Source organism: Colletotrichum fioriniae (genome assembly GCF_027942845.1).
Source record: "Colletotrichum fioriniae strain IMI 355084 chromosome Unknown scaffold_18, whole genome shotgun sequence".
In the NCBI taxonomy this organism is placed as follows: Eukaryota; Fungi; Ascomycota; class Sordariomycetes; order Glomerellales; family Glomerellaceae; genus Colletotrichum; species Colletotrichum fioriniae.
Genome location: NW_027076854.1, coordinates 441,311 through 460,680, shown reverse-complemented (window position 1 = coordinate 460,680; position 19,370 = coordinate 441,311). Strand labels below are relative to the sequence as shown.

Here is a 19,370-nt window from a genome sequence, read left to right as displayed (position 1 = left end):
CAAGCCGCGCAGCTACGTAGGGATAGAGCAGTGCATTTGTCGTCAGAAGCTGTGAGTATTCAGGCCGGCTGGTTGCGTCGCAGAGCGCGTCGATGGAAGCGACTAAGCGGCCTAATAGTACCTCGACGGAAGGAGTGGCAGAGCTTGGTATTGATGCAGCTGCCGTAATGCTTGTATTTGCACGGCTGCGTAGTCGTCGACCAGTCAGAATACCTGCGAGACGATACGCCTCCCACAGATGAATCTGTGGTACCTCCCCCGTTTCTCCAAACCATTGCAAGAAATCTGTGTCAGAACCTTCGTCCTGAATGTTCGCAAAAATGTCGAGCAAGGATCTTGGAAGGCTTGAAATAGATTGAATGCCGCCCCTTTTTATACCTAATGATCCTTGTGCAAGCCGCAATCTTTTCCAGATTCCTAGCGACAAAGTTGAGCGACCGCGGACAAAGGTTGGCATGTCCATGAGACCCATTAGCTCTAACGCAAACCGCGCTTCAGGTTCAGATAGGACAGGTGAATTGTGGAGGTCACTGTTAAGACCGTAGACTGTTGTCATGAGCTCGAGGTGGATAGACCAAGGGGTACTCTGAAATAGCTGAGTTCGTTAAGAATTAGTATTTAAGATCTGATAGAAAAAGGCGTTTGGAAGGCATCAATCATTGGACACAAAGCTTAAGAGATGAGACAAGAAAGATTTCATGCATCGTGGTAAGACACCTGAGTGGGTTGTTGACCACTTGCAAGATAACTCACATTTAGGGTGCAGATGAAAAGCCCAGCATACATTGCGCCCAGGTCGATACTCCCATGGAACGACTCCAACTGGTTGCGGAAGAGCGAGAGGCCTCGGAGATAGTACTCTTCAAAAAGCTCTGAAGGATCATCTGGATTAGAAACATAGAGGTGCGTGGCCAGCAAAATAGCACAGAGTGCTTCAGATCTCTCTGCTAGTTGGCGAAGTTTCGACCTGAACAAGCCATCCCGACGGCTAGAATGAAGCATAAAGACAGTGGTCTCATTGACTAAGGCAGGATAAGACACTCTGTCAGTGGCCAGCCCAGCATAAAGTATGAACTTCAGGGTTTGAAGCATGGGTCATTCAATTTTAGCACGTCACCAGACCCGTCAGAGAATCCCACGGGGACGATAAGGCACACAGATGATCGCTTGACTCACATTCTTCCAAAAGACGCCTATCCTGCTCCGTATGGCCTGGCCAGGTTGTCTCGGGTGGCGCCGCGCCTGAGCCAGCCGCGGTCGTGAGTCCTGTGGATGGAACTGCCACAGCAATTGGATCGAGCTGTTTGGAAGTCTCAGATGAGCCTTCTCTGACAAGGCTGTCACCTTCTCTTGTTTTCTCATCAAGTTTAGATCGCTTCTTGCGCTTGGCGGGTGGAGGCGCTTCGATCTCGACAGGCACAAGCGCTCCGGCGAAGCGCCCCCTCGAGGCGATACCTGAACCCCATCGCAGGACGGTCTGATATCCTTCGCATTCAACACCTTGGCCTATACATTGTAAACATTCGGGTCGGCCCTCGTCGCATTTGCGGTGGCGGCGTTTGCAGTTCAAACAGCCGCTCCGCGTTCTCGACATTGCCGGTGCGATTGAGTTGCCATCGATGTTGATCCGATTCTGAGCTGGTATTCGAAGTGCACTATCGTCTAACCGGAATGCTCAGCTAAGTCAACGCAGTCTGCGATCTTGCAATGACTTCAGTGCATGGATGAATGACGATACTCCTGTTCGATACTCTTCCCGCGCGGGGCTTCGGTATATGAATAGATAAAAATACTTCCACTACCGAAACTTAACATACGTTGGCTGGTAGTCAACCCACTCCAGTGGCTATGCTTACTCAGTGAGGCCTGTTCATCCCGTCGGCTGTGGCACGGTCGTCCGAATTCGGGCATTATTGACGCCCGATTAGCGCTCGCCGCAGCAGCCCTAAATGCAAGCCTGACCATCAGGGATCTTTCGGGAGTTGTTCCGGTTCTGAAAAGGGGGCTGGAGGGACACACCACGCGCCGTCAACGAGGGCTCGCCGTCTCAAACGCACGAAAGAGCTTCATGGAGAATGTTGAAGTAGCCGTTGCATAAGCTTATTTGATCGTGCAAGGACTACATTGAATACGTTGCCATAACTCTCATTACCCGTAACCCCTCGCCACACTATTGCGATGGTGTACCCCTAGATCCCGTAACAAAGCAATCGCAAGTATTCTCGTGCCGTTGGCGTCAATACCATACGCCAGGATTTCGACGATGTCGTTCTTTTCAGCAAAGTAACCTCGCACAGCTTTGGAGGGAAACGAATGAGAGTTTTTGGTGTCAAAAGAGAGTCTGTAAGGTAGATTCTGGAATAGTCCGAGAAAGTTGAAGGAAGAGCCAGTCAATAAACTTGCCAACACCCTAGGCTACGTCGCCCCAGGATGGGAAGAAGTCTTAGATATAACACGACTAAGCCACGATGCACCTTAAAACTCTGGATAATCAAGATGCCGAGTCTATTCAACTTGGAACACTAAATCAGCTCGTCTTGATCATTGGATTACTGCTCATCTCAGTTGTTATTCAGGCATGGTCTCGTGAAAGAGAACCCGCGGTGAAAAGGTCGCACTGGCTACACAACCGTTTCAATATTTTGCATTCATTTTGTCTATCCTATTTTATATGCAACCCTAATCAAACAAGTAGCTTCTGTATCTGTCTATCCAATTGTTTCCGATGTGCCTCCCCTACGGGGCTCGGCACGTCTGCCAAAATATTCTTAATCCTTTCCATCAAAAACCCCCTGGGATTACACTCGCTGTGATCGACGCCGCCCTTATCCGACGGCCGCCCGATGTCGTGGATTACCAGGTTCATCAGTGTTGAGTATAGCGTCAATACGCTCTCGTCGATGTCGTCCGCCTCTGGAATTGGCCATAGACTTGCCCTCATGAGACAAAAGGTCATGCTGCCAAGTATCATACTCTCACACCGGTGCGGCCCCATGTATGACGCATGTCTGCACCACCGAGGCCCTTCATCTACGCTGACGAGCTTCTCTGCCAGAGTGCTGAAGACGTCCATGATGGACTGAATTGTCTGCGTCCTGATGGCAGCGATTCGTTCTATGAGATAGATGTCAGTAAAAAGGTCCTCATCAAAACTTGAAATCGAATGGAGAAAGAAGGCAAGTAGGGTTGCTGAGCAGGGAAAGAGACTCACCAATGACGTCCGGCGGCATACTCAACTCGCTAAGCCCGCTCTCGTCCCCGAACAAATTCCCACTACTCTCCATCACCATTCGCCGCGCCGTCGACTCAAAGAGCTGCTTATGACCCAGCTCCCACGAAATCCACAGCAACTTAGGCATCAAAAGCTCTCCCTCGGGCCCAGCGATGCTACTACTGGTCGTTTCTGGTGACTCTGCGATGCCCGAAACCCAAGTTTGCAGCCAAGGTGACAACACAGGAGTCGCGTCATAGTAGTGCGTCAGTACCGTCAGTTCGTAGAGCTTAGAAATCGACAAGGCGCGCGGAATCCTCTGGAATTGACTGTGGGCGATGCTCGCGAGTAGGTCAAAAGACTCGGGCCTGTCGTCGCGAAGGTGGACGATCCAATCTTTCGCCGGCGATATCGTTGTTCCGTTGATTCCGGATGGTGAAAGGCCGATGAGATCGGAGCTTGGTGCTGTCGGTTTAGACTCGGCAAAGTTGCCGTGTAGCATGCGGTCAAAGACGGGGGAGATGCGTGCCATTGTCCGGGAACAGACGCGGAAGCTCCGGGCAGGGGTGTTATCGACTGCCGTTCCGACGACGAAGACAACGTCCCCCCTTTGATCCATTTCCGTGAGAGCGGGAACGCTGGGTTCCTGAATGGGAGACATGGTTTTGACTGAGTTGTCGGATGTGGAGAGAGAGAGATGATGAAAGAGTGGCTTCTCTGCCCGTTGACGAGTCATACTCTAGAGATACTGGACCGTTGGAAACAAACACCTCGTTCGACGTTATATCTTTTGAGGCTCTGAAGAAAACATGACCTGGCTACCGGGACCACTTCTCGTATCTTCTCAGCCTTATTGCTATATAAAGCGCTCCGGTCCGGATGCATTGAACAGAAATTGATCTTGCCCCGTGGCGCAGGGCTCTGTCCAGAGGAATTGCGCCACTCTTGGCCAAGAGCTCAAGGCTAGAGGGGGCTCATCCATTCTTTATTCTGGTGGACCCGATCGAACGGGTCAGTCAATCGGAGATGCCACCGGGTTTGTTCAAGGGGCTACTCGGAGGGCGCGGGCGCCGAGCCTTCGGCAGCGGCCCGGTGAATGCCAAGAACCGATCGCTTCTGCCCTGGAACCCGATTGAAACACGCGGATTTTGTCCATTACTCAGACTCGCTGCTTAATCACCATTGGTTTCCGCCCCCCTAAATTGTTGCACATGCAATTGCTCCATACTCAGCGGGAAAAGCAACCCTTCCTGTCAGGAAGGTCGGAGGACCAGAAATCTGTTTATGGAGATAATAGTGCTTCATCGCTTGCTCGTGGACATATATTGTGAGCACAGCTGAAGTTGAGATGCTAGCCATGGAGAAGATTCGGAACTCAAATTCGCCATCCAAGCCACAAGATGCACCTTGATGTGGAGAGCCCATCTAGGTTCTTGCGAAACCTTTTGATGCTATTCATGAGCCACTGGTATCTCCGCTGTGTGTCTCGCTCAATCACTATGAACTGAACCAAAGATCTGACCAGACTTAACACAATTATCAGGACCATTTCTGCAGTTCTCTCACAGTAGCATTGTCTCCATCATCATCACTCCGCTTGACGCTACGCTACGATGTGCCTCGGAATTAGCACTATTATCAGGGCTTGGAGGGAACGGGGCCTTGACAAGAACGAGGACATCAAAGAAAATCAGGATCTATATGATTTGGGCAAGAAGATCGTCAGTAGAGAACCAAGCGCAGCGGAGGAAATGCGCATGACATGCGTACCCGACTCAGGATCTGGAAACATAGACGGAGACACAGGCGATGAAGGCCTCGTGGACACGGACTGGGAAACGATCACCAGTGATTCTGACACCGGCGACGGGGCTAATACCTGCAAAATTACCGGCCAAAACACCATCTACAGCACGAATGGAGTGGAAGTTTTGATGCCAGATCTGCCCAGCAGAATTTACAGCTGGGAAGCCAAACTCATTGCCAACTTACGGCAAAGCCGATTCATTGCTTTGCCGGACGCGATTTTGCTACAAATCATGCACGAGTCCGAGCTCAGCGACCTCTACATGCTGCGACAAGTATCATGGACTTTTTGGCGCTTATATCAAGACCGTACGTTCAAAAAACTACATTCCTCGAATATATCAAGCTCCCCGAGTGGCTTGACGATGGACGAGTCCGTGGTGAAAGCTGCGAAGAAGCAGGCATTCTGTCAGGCTTGCCGTACATCAAGGGAGTCGGCAGATTTCAGAAAGCGTCTGTCGAAGCTGGAGGACAGCCTGTTCTGCTCGTACTGCGCTAGGGACCACCCGAGACTTCATTTCTCAAGTCTGTGGCGGCAAAACCTCGGCCATCAGCGTTTTTGCCGGCTTTCCGAGGGTTCCATTCAGCTATGTACCCATACCTCAGTACCCCTTGTCAACTTGGAACGAGATTTACATTTAGCCACACTCGATTGGCTTCGCTCCGGAGGGAGAAAGAATTTACCCTCACCACGTGGATGGTGTCTGGAAGAGTGCTCAGTTTGCAAAGAGATTGGCGAGGGGCTTTCGATCCAGGAAATGAAGCCGCCTTCGCTTCGTGGAGAGATCAGGACATTCAATACGAATCATGGAGCAAAGTCCTTGATTAGGTTCTATACCGTATCTTGGAAGTTTCCCGTGATGCCAGTATCAGACGACCAGCCATTTGACGACATCATTCTAGAAACCAAGTTCAAAGAGCTTCAAGGAAGGTTTGGACGCTTGCTTTGTCCACACAGAACTTTTAAGCAGCTGATGGAGCCCCTCGACCCTGATTCTGAACTCAACATCTTGGAAAGCCACCCAAATCCACCACTAGGCGTAAAGAGCGCCTTTGGGTGGGCATTTAGTCGACCCCAGTGGCGAAATCCTCAAGTTGCCGCGAGTGATCCTTGGTACGGAGGGTTATCGACGCCGCGTAACGGTCGGGCCTACGCAACAATATGCCCTATTTGTGATGCACGCTTCGAATGGAGTTCAGAGAGAGACATCATCTATTTGACGAGAAGCGGCGGAGAGTTCACTCCCAAAGTCAACGACATTTACGGTTGGAAGGATGAGGCCTACGGTTTAAATGGTATACCCGCTTCAAAACCAACTTCCTACGGGGCAGACAGTGACAGTGAGGCAAAATATATACTTTGGTGCGATAAGAAAGCCTGTAAGAACGGGAGGAACATAAACTTTTATTTACGACAGCTTTCTTTATACATTAACGAAGCCGAGACGGAGACCCGTGGTTCCACCGCTAAAAAGCATACCGCTACCGACATCTCAGACGACGAGGAGCCTGAAGAGACCCCGCCGAATTCTGTTCAAGGACGAAATCGCCGCCCGCGCCGCGTCCGCGAACGCTCGCGCGTCGTCCTCCACGGCGAAGACTCCGACCAACACCGCCATTATCTCCGCCGCCTTCCAGAGCAAGATCGACCGCCTGACGACCGACAGGACTTATTACAAGTACCTTTCGGAGAAGATGCACTCGATTTTGCCAGAGGTCGGTCCGTTTGAAGTCATCAATTGGGGCCCTGGCCTCCATGCCTTCGTTTACGAGAACGAGGGATTCATCAATGTCCCACGCGTTGTCGCCGTGATCCGGGCTATTGGCGGCGCATTGATCGAGGACGACGAACCCCTGGGTCGTCTCCCCCTCAACCAAATCTCGTACAATCTTAAGATCTCGGTTGTCACCGGAATCTTCAAGAAGTCCGACTCGACCGCCCGCAAGGGTTGGGCCACGGTTCACGAGAACCAGCTTGTTGACGCAATCAAGTCGCGCAGCGCTGACGACATTTGCCTCACTGCGGGTGCCGCCTACATGTACGCACAGGAGCACAGCTACGCTCAGCTCTTTGCTCTGGGAAAAGACGGACTCGTGGAGTACATCAACAACAAGGATATCACCCTCGCGCACATCGGCGCGATCCTCGGCGTCGCCAACATTGAGGGCTTCGACGACGCCGCTGAGGCAGTGCAGACAGTCAACTTGTGCCTTGGCTAAACGCGCGCTGAGATGACGTGGAATGGGTGACGGAGGAACAGGAATGGCTATTGCTAGGAACCGACCATACCAAGTGGCAGACAGGTCGAGAATACAGGTTTTCGGTTTATCATTCACTTTGTTCTCTTTGTGATTTCTATGATTTGCTACTCGTGATCTATCAAGTGTCTTGACATGCTTCTCAACGATTTCAGTAATTAATTAATGATCAATAAATCTATTTAAATATTAGTAATAAATTGATTTGATAAATAAAAATAAAATCTGAAAAATTAACAATAAGTATAAAAGACTATAAAATGTATTTGTTATAAATTATTTCTCATGAATTAGTACGATAACTTAGGGTCTTAATCTTTTTTATAAAACGATTATTTATGTAATTATTTATCAACAAATTTAAGAAGTAAATTAAGGATATGTTATTGTACTTAATAAGATAAGAAGTATTAAGTACTATTTGGAAATGTTCTCTTAAGCTCTATCTACTTCTCTGCTCGCTAGGGTGGACTTTAATAAGCCGCCTGCCTTTAGTAACCACCACAACGCAAGTTCTTTTCCAGGCGTACGATCACGGTGCCGAAATGTCCTACCTCCAGCTTGCTGCAGTACAAATTCCAGTGTTTTTCCCTTCGAGAACTGTTTGATGTGTTCTATGCATCGATCTATCGACTTCTCAAGACACTTGGTGTACAACGTATCCTCGTTATCTTCGGGGTCAATGTCCGGAAACACCCTATCGAGCACATCACCCCCATCAAGCTCTGGCGTCAGCTGATGCAGGGTCGACGCAACCTTGTCTACAGCCCCATCATACAATGCAAAGAAGACGCAGTGGTTGCCCTTGTACTCCGGCAAGTGGCCAGTGTGCATGTTGATCATCAGTCCCGCGCGTGCCATCAACTTCTTGCCAATGTACTTGGTCCCCGAGACAATAGTCAGTTCCGGCTGCCACTTCTCGGTAGCATCCCATACTGCGCGGCAGTTGACGCTATCAACCACCAGATCTGGCGCGGGCGAAACGTGGTCTGATGGCACAAGTTTGTCAAAGTGTGCCGCGCGTCGGACATCGTGACCGAAGAAGCCGCGTCTGAGGCCGTGGTACTGTTGCCAGCAAGCGTCGACAACACGGCCCTTGTTCATCAGCTGCCGTACTTGACCGTCGCTAGTCTCTTGAACACAACGGTAGCCAGGGAAGGCCTGGTCTAGGCGGTATCGCAGGTAGCGGTGCTGAGGACCGTCGGAGCAAACGAGGAGCAGCCTCAGCGAGGTCTTCTGAGCCTCGTTAGTTGCCAAGGCCGGGCTCGGGCTCGGGGTCCGAGATCTGTAGTTGACTGCGGGAGGCAATTTGCCACGATCTGGGTGGAAGAGGATGTGGACAGGATCATGTTCGCCCGAGAATGACCGTAGAATTGCACGGGCCATGCCGGGCGCCTGAGCGAAGCCTCCCGTGTTGTTGCCACCGGTGACGATGAGCTGACCGCCGCCTGCTGTAGGGATTCTCTCAAATACTCCGAGACCAGTAGGCGTGAACGGGCGGACACAGTACTTGCGATGACCCCCAGGGTACATGACATTTGGACCACGGCTTTTTGCGGCTGCGTAACCTTCCGGGAAATAGATGCGCGCAACCTCTTCCAGCTCATCGTAGAGAGCCTTCATCTCAGGAGAGTCTGGGTCTGGACGGCCCAGGCCGACGTAGCCGTATGCGCCGCCAAAGACAAGGATGTCCTCCTCAGTCTCGCGGTCTTTTGCCACAGTGATGTTAATATCCTCGACTTTGTGTCCTCGTCTATGGATCTTCATCGAGTTGCGCATCTTTGGGTCCAGGTTGGGAATCTGCAGCCAGATACCTAGGACCCCCTGGATGAGATTCTCGCTGGCTGTTCCCTGGAGCAGTGCGCTTCCGGTCGTACCAGGACTCAAAATGAAGTGATCAGCCTTCAGGTCGCCTTTCTTTGATTTCAAAACAGTCACCTCGCTAGCGGAGTTGCGCTGGATGGCCTGGACCTCGCAGTCCCAAATGAACTCGGCGCCGAGGTTGGAGATGGAATCGATCAACTTGCCCACGAATAAGTGAATGTTCACGGTAAAACCATCCACAATAATGCCTCCAGCAAGATGATCTGCTGCTGCAGCCGGGCGGAAGACAGGATATGTCTCCAAGAATTTCTGGGTAGATGGTGCCTCCAGAAGAGCCCCGAGGTTTTGGTTGAGCCCAACCGATGCTTCCAAGGCCACATCCTCGACGTACAGGCGTATGATGTCTTCGTGAAGCCCGACATCCTCGAAGAGCTGAGGCTCGTTCTTCATCAGGTCCCTCCAGAGCTTTCCGGATTCAACGTTGACCTCATGGATGTTTTTCTTGAAGTGTGCCGCCATCCAGCCTGGAACACGCTCAAAAGCGCTGACCCAGTCATTCTCTGCGGCGTTGAAATCCTCAGGAGACTTTACACTCCATCCACCGCCACGAACAGTCTTACGGAAGATAGACTGCATGTCTTGGTAGATCTCACTGTCTTGCTCATTGTAGTTGTCCGCCTCTGTGTTTGTGAACATGCGGGCATTGTGTCCGCCGCTCGTTACTCCCAGCGCGGTCCAGTCTTTGAGCTGGCAAGCCCGAGGGTCGGGACCTTGGTCGACGACGCGAACTTTGTAACCGCGCCTGGCAAGAAGATGGGCGGCAATAAGGTTCATGATGCCGGCGCCGATGAGTAAGACGTTGGTCTCACTAGGTGAAGACCCCTTGGTCTCAATGTTGGCGTTGACGCGTTGAGTATCAGTTTCGGCACGGGCCCTGGCGTATAGCATCTCTGCTTCACGAAGGACAGCTTCTTCCCACTCCTTCTTTGAGACACCATCCACGTGCTCAGGGAAGGTGGCGATGTGGAACAAGCGGCTCCTAGCATGGTGTCTCAGACGTGAGATAGCTTCAACATCTCTCACGAGCATGGACTTGGGGCTATGGCTAGACTGCTCCAACCACTGGTCCATCAGATCACCAGTGACTTCTGGGCCGTCGCAGATCCATACATCCACCTCATTGCGGTTGGACAAAGGGGCGGAAAGATCAGATTGGGGATCGTGTAAGCTGATGTAAGTGGACTTTTTCGTCCCGCCACGAATGGAAAGAGTAGTTGTGGTAATAAGAAACCGCATGATGATTTTTGCCTTCTCTCCGAACGAAAGCGCCCCGAAGGAAAGGGTCAAAGAAAGGAAGGAGAAGAGTTCGTGCTCGACTGGTTTGCTTGATTCAGGAGAACGTAAGCACTGGCATCCGGACCTACCTTTTTATAGAAAGTCCATGAAGCAACTACGGCAGACAGCCTTGCCACAGGAAATCGCCGGGAGAACTCTTCGAAGCTTCCCAAAACGTTCCGGATCACGACTTGGGTGCCTGGAGCGAGAGGAGGCTGTAGATGCACGACGTGGGGGACAAGTCGTCTCGTCAAATTTTAATATCACCCTTGAGATGACTGCAGCACCGCAGTCAAAGCACATGCAGAAGTACGGTGCCACCCTGAACTCGGGGCAAGGAACCCCAAGACATGTCGTGAGATGCTCTTGTGGCCCCTTCCAGATGTTGTGTCCTGCGGCGGATTTCCACCGACTTGCCGCTCGGCCTGACGAATCAAGTCTCGGGACTTGAGTGACTGCGACTCGACGATTATCATTTGTGGTCGAGTCAAGTTTAGCTAGAAGAATCAACTATTCTTCCCGAACCGTCCCCCCGTCAGCAGCTCGTTCAGTCGGACTGCTGTAAACAATGAATAGGATCAAGACATGCTTGATGTTGAAATTCTACCGAGGCTTGGTGCGCGTGTAACAGAACTATACCTTACTAGTACCTGTAGTAATTGTAGTGATTGTGAATCGTTCGGGGCAATCTGATGCTTTGTCGGAGTCTAGCCTCTGGGACTAGACATAAACCCTCCGAACAACCGACAAGGACTCTTGTGTGGACTGCTTGTTGCTGCCTAGACGACGTCAAAATAGGTATAGTGGATCAAGGGGATACAAAACATTCCCCTCATTTGTAATTCGCCTTGCTGCGGCAGAATTTTCAAGACATCCGTAGGGCAGGGACGCGGTTAGACGTCCACGGCGAAGACGCATAGTTCGCAAGGTTGGCAAACCAAACGTCCAATTGACTCTGAGCGAGGCTTGAGAACACAAGGGCTTCCCCGGCGGAGCTCGGGAGATCCAGCTGCAAGAGGGAGGTGGGAAGTCATCACGCCCGCCCGGAAGATGGGGCCGGTGTTCATGGAATCGACTCAAGGGTCTTTTGCCAAGCAGTACAGTGGGGCGTTTGCGAACAAGGGTTCAGCTTACTGTCTGTGCAAGTGAACTTCGACAGAAACTCAGAAAATTGCAGACATAGAGGTTGAAGATGGTTCAACAAGGTTGACCAAGTGTTCTACTTTAGGTATGTCATTACGTACAAGATTTTGGTTGCTTACTGGCGTCGCCGCTTCACGTGGGTGGTTCCATTGGCCGCTTTGCGAATTGATGCCGCATACGGCATTCCGGATGGATCTTGTGAGATTGCGCCTTATATCTGACAGGATACGCGACCTAGGCTGGCCGGCGAGCTAATGCACACCGTTAGTGACGTGACGGGCCGACCCCTACTTCGCAGACCTCGCGGCTTCGCGGGTGCTGGGCTCCTCTTTTTGCTTACTTCTTGTGTAAAAGCCTGGTGTCCTACCTTTCAAGGGCGACTTTCGTTGACTCTCTCTCATTGGTGAGGTTGGTCTGGGGGGAGGTTATCGTCAGAGTCAGGGGCCTTTGCCTTCCATCGCGTCGAGGTGAAAATTTTGCTATTTCTGCTTTTAGCTACTCTTGTACCGAGCAAAGTCCTTTCCCGCGATTGGAAGTGCCTTTGAGAAGTATCTCGTCTTCCCCTCTCTTGTCGGCCTACAACATCTATCCAAGAACTCGAATCGAGGCCATAGATCGCCAACTCCTTGCTGAATATCTGGCCCAGACAAGGATTCCCACAATTGCCCGCCTGCCCACCAGCATGGCAAACCCACAAGAAGTTGACCCGCCCGACTGGAGGGGACCAGATGACCCAGACTGTCCATACAACTGGCCATTGTGGAAGCGCATCTACAGCACCAGTATTCCAGCTTTTCTTTGTGTCAATGTGTAAGCGCAACCCTCTCCGAAGACAACTCGAAGACTCTGGCTAAAGCCTACTCGCCCAGGTCATTTGCCTCTTCCGTCTACACCTCTGGCGCCAACGATGTGTCGGAAAAGTTTGGAGTGTCGCATACTGCGTCTCTCCTCGGCCTTTCCCTCTTCCTCTGGGCCCTCGGTCTTGGTGCCATCATAGCCGCACCCGTGAGTGAATACTATGGCCGCAGGATCGTCTATCTCAGCACCGTTCCAGTCTTTGGACTTTTCATCCTGGGCTCGGGACTGGCACAAAACTTCACGACACTGATTGTGTGTCGCTTTTTCGCCGGCTTCTTTGGTAGTGCCGTTGTTTCCGTCGGTGGCGGGACGAACGCCGATCTATGGCCACCCGCACTGGCGGGATTCGTCTATCCTTTCTACTTCGTATCTCCATTCCTCGGACCGGCTTTTGGTAAGAAATTTTCCCGCTGTTCTCTTATGAAATCGTCTTTAACGGTCAAGTCTAGGGCCTGTTATCGGCGGCTTTCTGGCTGAGAAGAAGGACTTTCGGTGGCTTGAATGGGTCGTCCTCTTCATGGTGGCCTTCAACTATATCTACGCCCTTCCACAATTCGAGACGTACAAGAAGACTATCCTCCAGAAACGTATTCGTGCTGAGACGCAGTCCAATGCGCCTCAAGCTCATTCGCCAAAGGTCGCCCTCCCTTCGAGTGCAATCATCCAACGTATCGTCCTCAAGCCTTTCAAGATGCTCTTTGTCGAGTCCATCGTGCTCTTCATGACCATCTATATGGCATTCAACTTCGCTGTCTTTTACAGCTTTTTTGCAGCCTTTCCCTACGTTTTTGGGGGGCACTACGGCTTCACCCCAGGGCAGCAGGGTCTGACTTTCATCTCTATCGCGCTAGGCTGCGTCATCGGCTTCTTAGCTGTGGTCTACATTGATCGCAAGACCTACCCAGCGCTGGAGGCGAAATACGGAGTCGGCGCGGTGCCCCCAGAGTATCGCCTCTACGGTGCCATGGTCGGATGCGCGCTCAATCCGGCCAGCCTGTTCTGGTTCGGATGGACAGCCGACAAGGGTGTCTACTGGCTCAGTCCAGTCATTGCGTCTGTGCCATTTGCCGTGGGCAACATTATGGTCTATAGCAGCGGCGCGCTGTACATTATGAACTCCTATGGTTCGTTGCATGGCGCGAGCGCTCTCAGTGCCAACAGCCTTCTGAGATATGCGGGCGGAGGTGCGTTTCCTCTGTTCACGGTGCAAATGTTCTCCTCCATGGGGATCGGGTGGGCGAGTAGTCTGCTAGGCTTTGTCTCGGTAGTTCTGGTGCCAGTACCGTGGGTGCTATACAAGTACGGGAGCAGAATCAGGGCTCATAGTCAGTATATCACGATTAAGGAGCCAGTATCTGGTAACCAGACTTCGTTGGAGGAGATGACAAGCGAAGACACAGAGAGTTGATGTCCCGGCGATAATCGGGCGAAGAAAGCTTGGAAAATGATAGACTCACACAGAATTGACACTGAGACGGCTATGGAGCTCAAGGCTGTCACGATGCATGATTCAAAAATGAGAATTAGAGAGGCAGCTTCAGTCAGCAACGGCCGCATAACTAGCCTCTGGGAAGACATTCGCATAGGCAGGGACCCGTATTCGCTCAGGAATCCCTGTGGGAAAGCGTGTTAAATTCGCGCCCCCACGATCGAGGCGATGTAATGTTGCCTATTGTGTCAGCTGGAGCCAGAATCGTGGAGCCAGCACAGCCCTACGACTGTCGACTTGTATCACCTCGGGGGCGCCGGTATCTCATCATCCCGGGCAGATTTATAAGTCAGTGGCGCTTCCTCATATAAGCCTCCCCTTGTGAAAGACCATATCACACTTCCTGCCGCTTCAACTTCCTTGCAAAGACGAGTCATTTTCATTAGGCCATCGTAAGCACTGCATATAATGGGCTCCATCCCTACTCCTGACCCAGTCCGACTGGCTATCCTCGTTACCGATGAGCCGCTGCCTAGCGTATCGGCTAAGCTAGGCCGCTTCGACACCATCTTCACGACACTTCTCAGAAATGCATGCGAAAGCCTTGCCCCACGGCAGGCGCCGGAGTCCCAGCTCGCGCTGACTTCGTACAACGTGGTGGCTGAAGACGGTGTGGATGCCGCTTACCCCGAGCCTGAGGATGTCGATGCCGTGCTCATCACGGGATCTCGACATTCGGCTTACGCGGACGATGAATGGATTGTGAGGCTGACGGCTTTCACCCGGAGGCTTCTGGATGAGGGCCGTGTCCGCGTCATTGGTGTTTGCTTCGGGCACCAGATCGTTGCTCGCGCCCTTGGTGCACAGGTTGCTCGGTCTCCCGGAGGTTGGGAGCTGTCTGTCACGAAGCTGGAGTTGACAGACGAGGGCAAGGAAGTGTTTGGATCTGAGAGCCTGGTACGCTCATTCCCTCCCTCAAACATGAACGTGGATGAAATCCTTTGCCCTAGATCCCTAGATCCCAAGCTATGCTGACCATGAGGCATTGAAATCATCAGAGCATCTATCAAACACATCGCGATGCAGTTCTCGGCCTGCCTTCTGGTGTCACATTATTAGCCCACACCAAGCAATGCCCAATTCAAGCCCTGTATGTCCCTCGGAGGTTCATCACAGTGCAGGGCCACCCTGAGTTCTCCCCTTTCATGATGAGCGAGATGCTACAGATCCGCCATCAGGCTGGTATTATCCCCGAAGAACCTTTCAAAGACGCAATGGCAAGGTACTCGGATGCTCACGATGGAGTTCTCATTGGACGAAGCTTTCTCCGTTTCTTAAGAGAGTGATTGAAGGCGTTTGTTAAAGGCCCGTCGTATGTTGACCATACAGCATCCACGTCTGCAGAGCCTGTTTGGCATTAAAGTCTGATAAGATGGACATGCTAGGTCCACGTGAGAAACAGGTTCAGTGCGGAAATTCATAGAAATAATGAATTACCACTATAGTCGTTCATCCTACAAGCGAAAGAAAGAAAACATCCATCATTTGTATCGTGACTTTCTACACTCCTCGTATTACATACCCGTCCACTACTAATGACGAAACTCCTCTTTTGCCTGTTCAAAGACACTGGGAGTACCATTGATTCGCGACGGTGCAAGTATACGGCGACACGCACTGCGTAGGACCAGTCCACCCTTGACCTCCGCATTGCCCGTACTGCGGAGCCAGATTCGTCGCCGTAGCCGCGGGCGCGGAGCTGGACGAAGTTCGGACCGTGGTCGAAGTAGTCAAGGTGGAAGACCTAGCAGAGGAAGTCGAAGAGGTCACGGCAGCCGTAGAGCTCGAAGCCCTGCTAGTCGATGTCGGCGCGACGGTGGTCGCGCTACCACCGGAGGAAGCAATAACGCCAGATGCGTAAAAGGCACCACGACCGTTAGTGCCAACGTACACCAGGTTCTCCTCATTGCCAGAGCCGGCAAGCTTGGCGCTGTCGATGGCGCCAAAGCTCTGAGTGCCCTGGAGGTCTGTCCAGGAGGCGCCAAGGTCGGCGCTGCCATAGAGTCTGCGGCCTGCGGAGCCGGTGCCGAAGGCGTAGAGATTCCAGCTGGTGCCGGAGCCCTTGCCAAGAGCGATCTTGTTTGTGTTGGTAAGAGTGGTGGAGACCTGAGTGAAGGTGACGCCGTAGTCGGTGCTGTGGAAGATTCCCACGTCGGTTGAGACCCAGACGTCGCCGGCCTTGGCCGGGTGGGCTTCGACGTGGCGGATTCCGGTGGCGGAACCAAAGGAGCCGGAAGTGGCGAACGTTGCGCCGAGGTTGGTGGAGCGGTAAAAGCTGGAGCCGGAGGCGCCGTAGAAGACGGTGTTGTTCTTCTTGTCGCTGGCGATAATGGCGCCGGCTGGTATGCTGGAGACGACGGCCAGAGAGCCTTGGTTCTGGCTCCTCTGCACTCCGAGAGTTGCAGTCGACCAAAGAATCGTATCGGCGTCGGCGGAGTACGCGACTGTGCCGCCGTACTGCGTCGTGCCGGCGGCGTAGTTGATGTTCCAGGTGGCTCCGCCATCGGAACTGACAGCCAGTTGCTGGGTGCCTGCGGTGTTGCCGACGCGGACGACATTGGCGACCTTGTTACCGGCGTAATCAACGCCAACAGAGCTAGCCCACATGGGAGTAGTCCAAGTGGTCTGGGGCGATGTATCAAGGTTGCTCTTGGCCTTGAAAGTGAATCCGTTGTTGTCGTAGTTGGCGACCAAGAGCTCTGAGCCTCCGGGAGCACTGGCGAGTTCCTGGATAGACATTTCCTCGATGCCATCTGCGAGTGACTGGATGTTAACCTTGGCGCCTGTATCCCAGTTGGTGAGGTCATGGCCACCGAAAATGGTCAGACCAGTTCCCCAAAGCCAGTGGTTTGAGTCGAGCGGATCGATCTCAAGGGACTCAATCATCCAGCCCAAATCTTTGGTGTCGACGTCAAGAAAGTTGGTTTTGATCCAAGGAGCCTAGTCTTTGTCAGCGCAAGAGCTCTTCCGGATACATGCATTTAAAACGTTCAAGTCAAGCGGTGTTCCACATACCTTGGGGCTGGTCTGAGCATAACTGATGTTTTGGTTACCGTCGGTACCCCATGTCCAGATCTTCTTCCATGTGGCACCAGAATCAGTTGATCTGAACAGTTGCGCATCCGGCCACCAGCTGTTGAGAGTGGCAACGACAAGGGTCCCGGGCTTTTGCATGTCGAGACCAAGTCCACCTTGACAAAGTTAGCAAATAACCTCTCATAGGCTGCCGCTAATAACTCGGGAATTCGACAACTCGGGCCCAAAGGAAATGGGAGCTTACCGAAACCAAAGTACAGGTCGGAGCCTGGCGCGACAGGAGTAATGTCCTTCCAAGTGTTGGCAGTGAGGTCGTATCTCCATACGGAACCTGAAGTGCCGTCATAGGGACCAGTACCGTCCGAGTATGTGAGGTAGAGAGCCTATTACCCCTCATTAAATGGCTATCAGTCGTTCAGGGAGTGTTTCATCACCTACCTTCTCTGTGGGCTGAATCCTTCCCTTGTGGGGGAAGTATCTGCCGGGCTGGCCAGCAACTGCCGACCAAGTTGAGCCGGCGTCGTTAGAGACATAAACGGATGAAGTAGTGTTCTCGGCAACGCCAACAAAGATCCTTGAAGTAGCTCCGCTGAGAGCGGCGGAAGTTGAGTCGAAAGTCACAAAGTTGATACCCTGAATGTCGCCGCTGTACTCGTTGTCGGCAGGTCCGGCACGGAATGTGCCGACTGCGGTGAAGGAGGAGACCTTGGAGAAGCTTGTGCCTGAGAAGTGATTGAACGTCAATCATATGCGCATCGAACTAGTTGTTCTCGAGTGGACTTGCCTCCGTTGGTACTCTTGTAAAGTCCATTACCACTTCGGGCACCAAAGTAGATGATGTTAGAGTTCTTGGGGTCTACTGCAAGACGCTCGCCATTTCCTCTTCCAGGCATGTTACCTCCGACCTTGATGAATGTCAGTGCTTGCTGTTGATGAAGTGGAAGTAACTCTCACCTTGAAAGGCAGGTCGGTGAAGGACCAGGTCGCGCCCTTGTCGGAGCTACGAGCAATTTGTCCATTATTTGGGTCCCTAGGATCTACGTCAACACAGTCAAGCACTTGAGAACGATGCAATGTACATACCAGCTGTTGGTATACATGCCAACGGCGATGAAGACCTTGTTTGGGTCCTGGGGATCTAGCGCAAGAGCATCAACACCCCACCGGTTCCAGTGAGAATCATCAGCAAAGCCGTTGGCGTCGGTCACCGGAGTCCACGAGTCATCGGCATTGAGGCGATACAGCCCACCAATGTCGGTCCTAGCATACGCAACGCCCTTCGTTGTGGGATGGAACTGAATCGAAGGAACAAATCCTCCACCGCCGCCAATCTTGACATTCTTCCAGGTGAAAGCCGCCTGGATCGGAGCCGCGAAGGCCGCCAGGAGGAGGTTGGCGTACTTCATCCTGAGCCAAAGACTTCTTGTCTTTAAAGGACGACTTGTCGATGGACAGAGGCGGGCAATGAAGTTACCTCTGGATCTATACCGGGAGGTGATATAGGATCTTGTGGGGATGGAACAGAAAAGGAGGAAGATCGACGACAGCGTGGTTCAGGCCAGGGCTATAAATGAAGGAGTGCCTCTTTCCCATTAACACGCCGTCGGATCGCCGGCATCCTAAAGAAACGTATCGGGCCACAAGGCACACTCACAACAAGGTCGACATCGAGAAGCCGAGCAAATCCATCGTGACTCCGTGCCGGAAATGAGACAGGTCAAGACTACAGCTCTCCAAATTCCATCAATCAACTCTCCAAAGCCATGGCCAAGTCAAATGAGGTTACGGCCCTAAGCTTCCCGACAAGCCGGCCGCACTACTCCCGTTTACCGTTGAAGGAAGGAAAGCTTCCGCTTGGAGGTCCATGCATGAGGGGCCACCGAGAGCAAATCGTAGACGAGTTCATTTGTACACGCAGGTCCCAGGAATAACGTACATAGCCAAGCATTCCCCCCATCCTCTCGGCCCAAGATCGTGATTGCCCAAAGAGGAAATCGAGGCCTGTCATCCGGGTCATCACATGATGGTTACCACCCTCCCTCTGTGGGATGACCGCGGTCTGCAATTACCGTCATGGCGTGATGCAAGACAGACAGCTGGTCCCTTGGACTTGGTTCTTGACACCCCCAGAAAGCCGTCAGTCAGGGACGCGTCCCGTCATTTCCGTGAAGTCGGCTCGCCCACGTTAGCCGCGGTGGATCGGCAAACTTGTTCAGCTCTTTGGTGATGGGGGTCTGCAGACTGCAAGCCGGACGGGCCCAGTCCCAAGATTCGGATCCCAGAGGATCTGCTTTCCCCATGGGCGCAATGTGTAGAGCATGGGACCTGGCCAGAAGCGGGAAGCGGTAGATGGCTGAGTTGGGAAGAGATGAATTGGGAAGAACGACGAGGGTAGTTCGCCCAGACGGC

General features: G+C 52.4%; 6 protein-coding genes across 6 annotated transcripts; 3 read left to right on the top strand and 3 right to left on the bottom strand.

Moving 5' to 3' along the window:
- Nucleotides 1-3,146: 3,146 nt before the first annotated feature.
- On the bottom strand, nucleotides 3,147-3,872 carry N0V96_011607 (uncharacterized protein; the record flags this gene model as incomplete). The annotated part of the gene is made up of 1 exon (XM_053193630.2): nucleotides 3,147-3,872. One exon carries the CDS (start codon nucleotides 3,870-3,872, stop codon nucleotides 3,147-3,149), a length of 726 nt encoding a protein of 241 aa, XP_053048948.2.
- A 952-nt stretch (nucleotides 3,873-4,824) lies between these two features.
- Nucleotides 4,825-7,237, top strand: N0V96_011606 (uncharacterized protein; the record flags this gene model as incomplete). The annotated part of the gene is made up of 2 exons (XM_053193629.1): nucleotides 4,825-5,292; nucleotides 6,515-7,237. 2 exons carry the CDS (start codon nucleotides 4,825-4,827, stop codon nucleotides 7,235-7,237), a joined length of 1,191 nt encoding a protein of 396 aa, XP_053048947.1.
- Nucleotides 7,238-7,711: 474 nt separating this feature from the next.
- On the bottom strand, nucleotides 7,712-10,396 carry N0V96_011605 (uncharacterized protein; the record flags this gene model as incomplete). Its single annotated transcript, XM_065759330.1, has 2 exons — nucleotides 7,712-10,328; nucleotides 10,392-10,396. The coding sequence occupies 2 exons, from the start codon at nucleotides 10,394-10,396 to the stop codon at nucleotides 7,712-7,714; spliced, it is 2,622 nt and encodes an 873-aa protein (XP_065612052.1).
- Nucleotides 10,397-12,260: 1,864 nt separating this feature from the next.
- Nucleotides 12,261-13,844, top strand: N0V96_011604 (uncharacterized protein; the record flags this gene model as incomplete). The annotated part of the gene is made up of 3 exons (XM_065759329.1): nucleotides 12,261-12,388; nucleotides 12,448-12,830; nucleotides 12,886-13,844. The coding sequence occupies 3 exons, from the start codon at nucleotides 12,261-12,263 to the stop codon at nucleotides 13,842-13,844; spliced, it is 1,470 nt and encodes a 489-aa protein (XP_065612051.1).
- Nucleotides 13,845-14,333: 489 nt separating this feature from the next.
- Nucleotides 14,334-14,914, top strand: N0V96_011603 (uncharacterized protein; the record flags this gene model as incomplete). The annotated part of the gene is made up of 2 exons (XM_053193626.1): nucleotides 14,334-14,822; nucleotides 14,876-14,914. 2 exons carry the CDS (start codon nucleotides 14,334-14,336, stop codon nucleotides 14,912-14,914), a joined length of 528 nt encoding a protein of 175 aa, XP_053048944.1.
- A 571-nt stretch (nucleotides 14,915-15,485) lies between these two features.
- On the bottom strand, nucleotides 15,486-18,367 carry CEL74A (Xyloglucanase; the record flags this gene model as incomplete). Its single annotated transcript, XM_065759328.1, has 7 exons — nucleotides 15,486-16,865; nucleotides 16,941-17,116; nucleotides 17,206-17,344; nucleotides 17,400-17,683; nucleotides 17,746-17,866; nucleotides 17,916-17,991; nucleotides 18,045-18,367. 7 exons carry the CDS (start codon nucleotides 18,365-18,367, stop codon nucleotides 15,486-15,488), a joined length of 2,499 nt encoding a protein of 832 aa, XP_065612050.1.
- Between the last annotated feature and the right edge of the window lie 1,003 nt (nucleotides 18,368-19,370).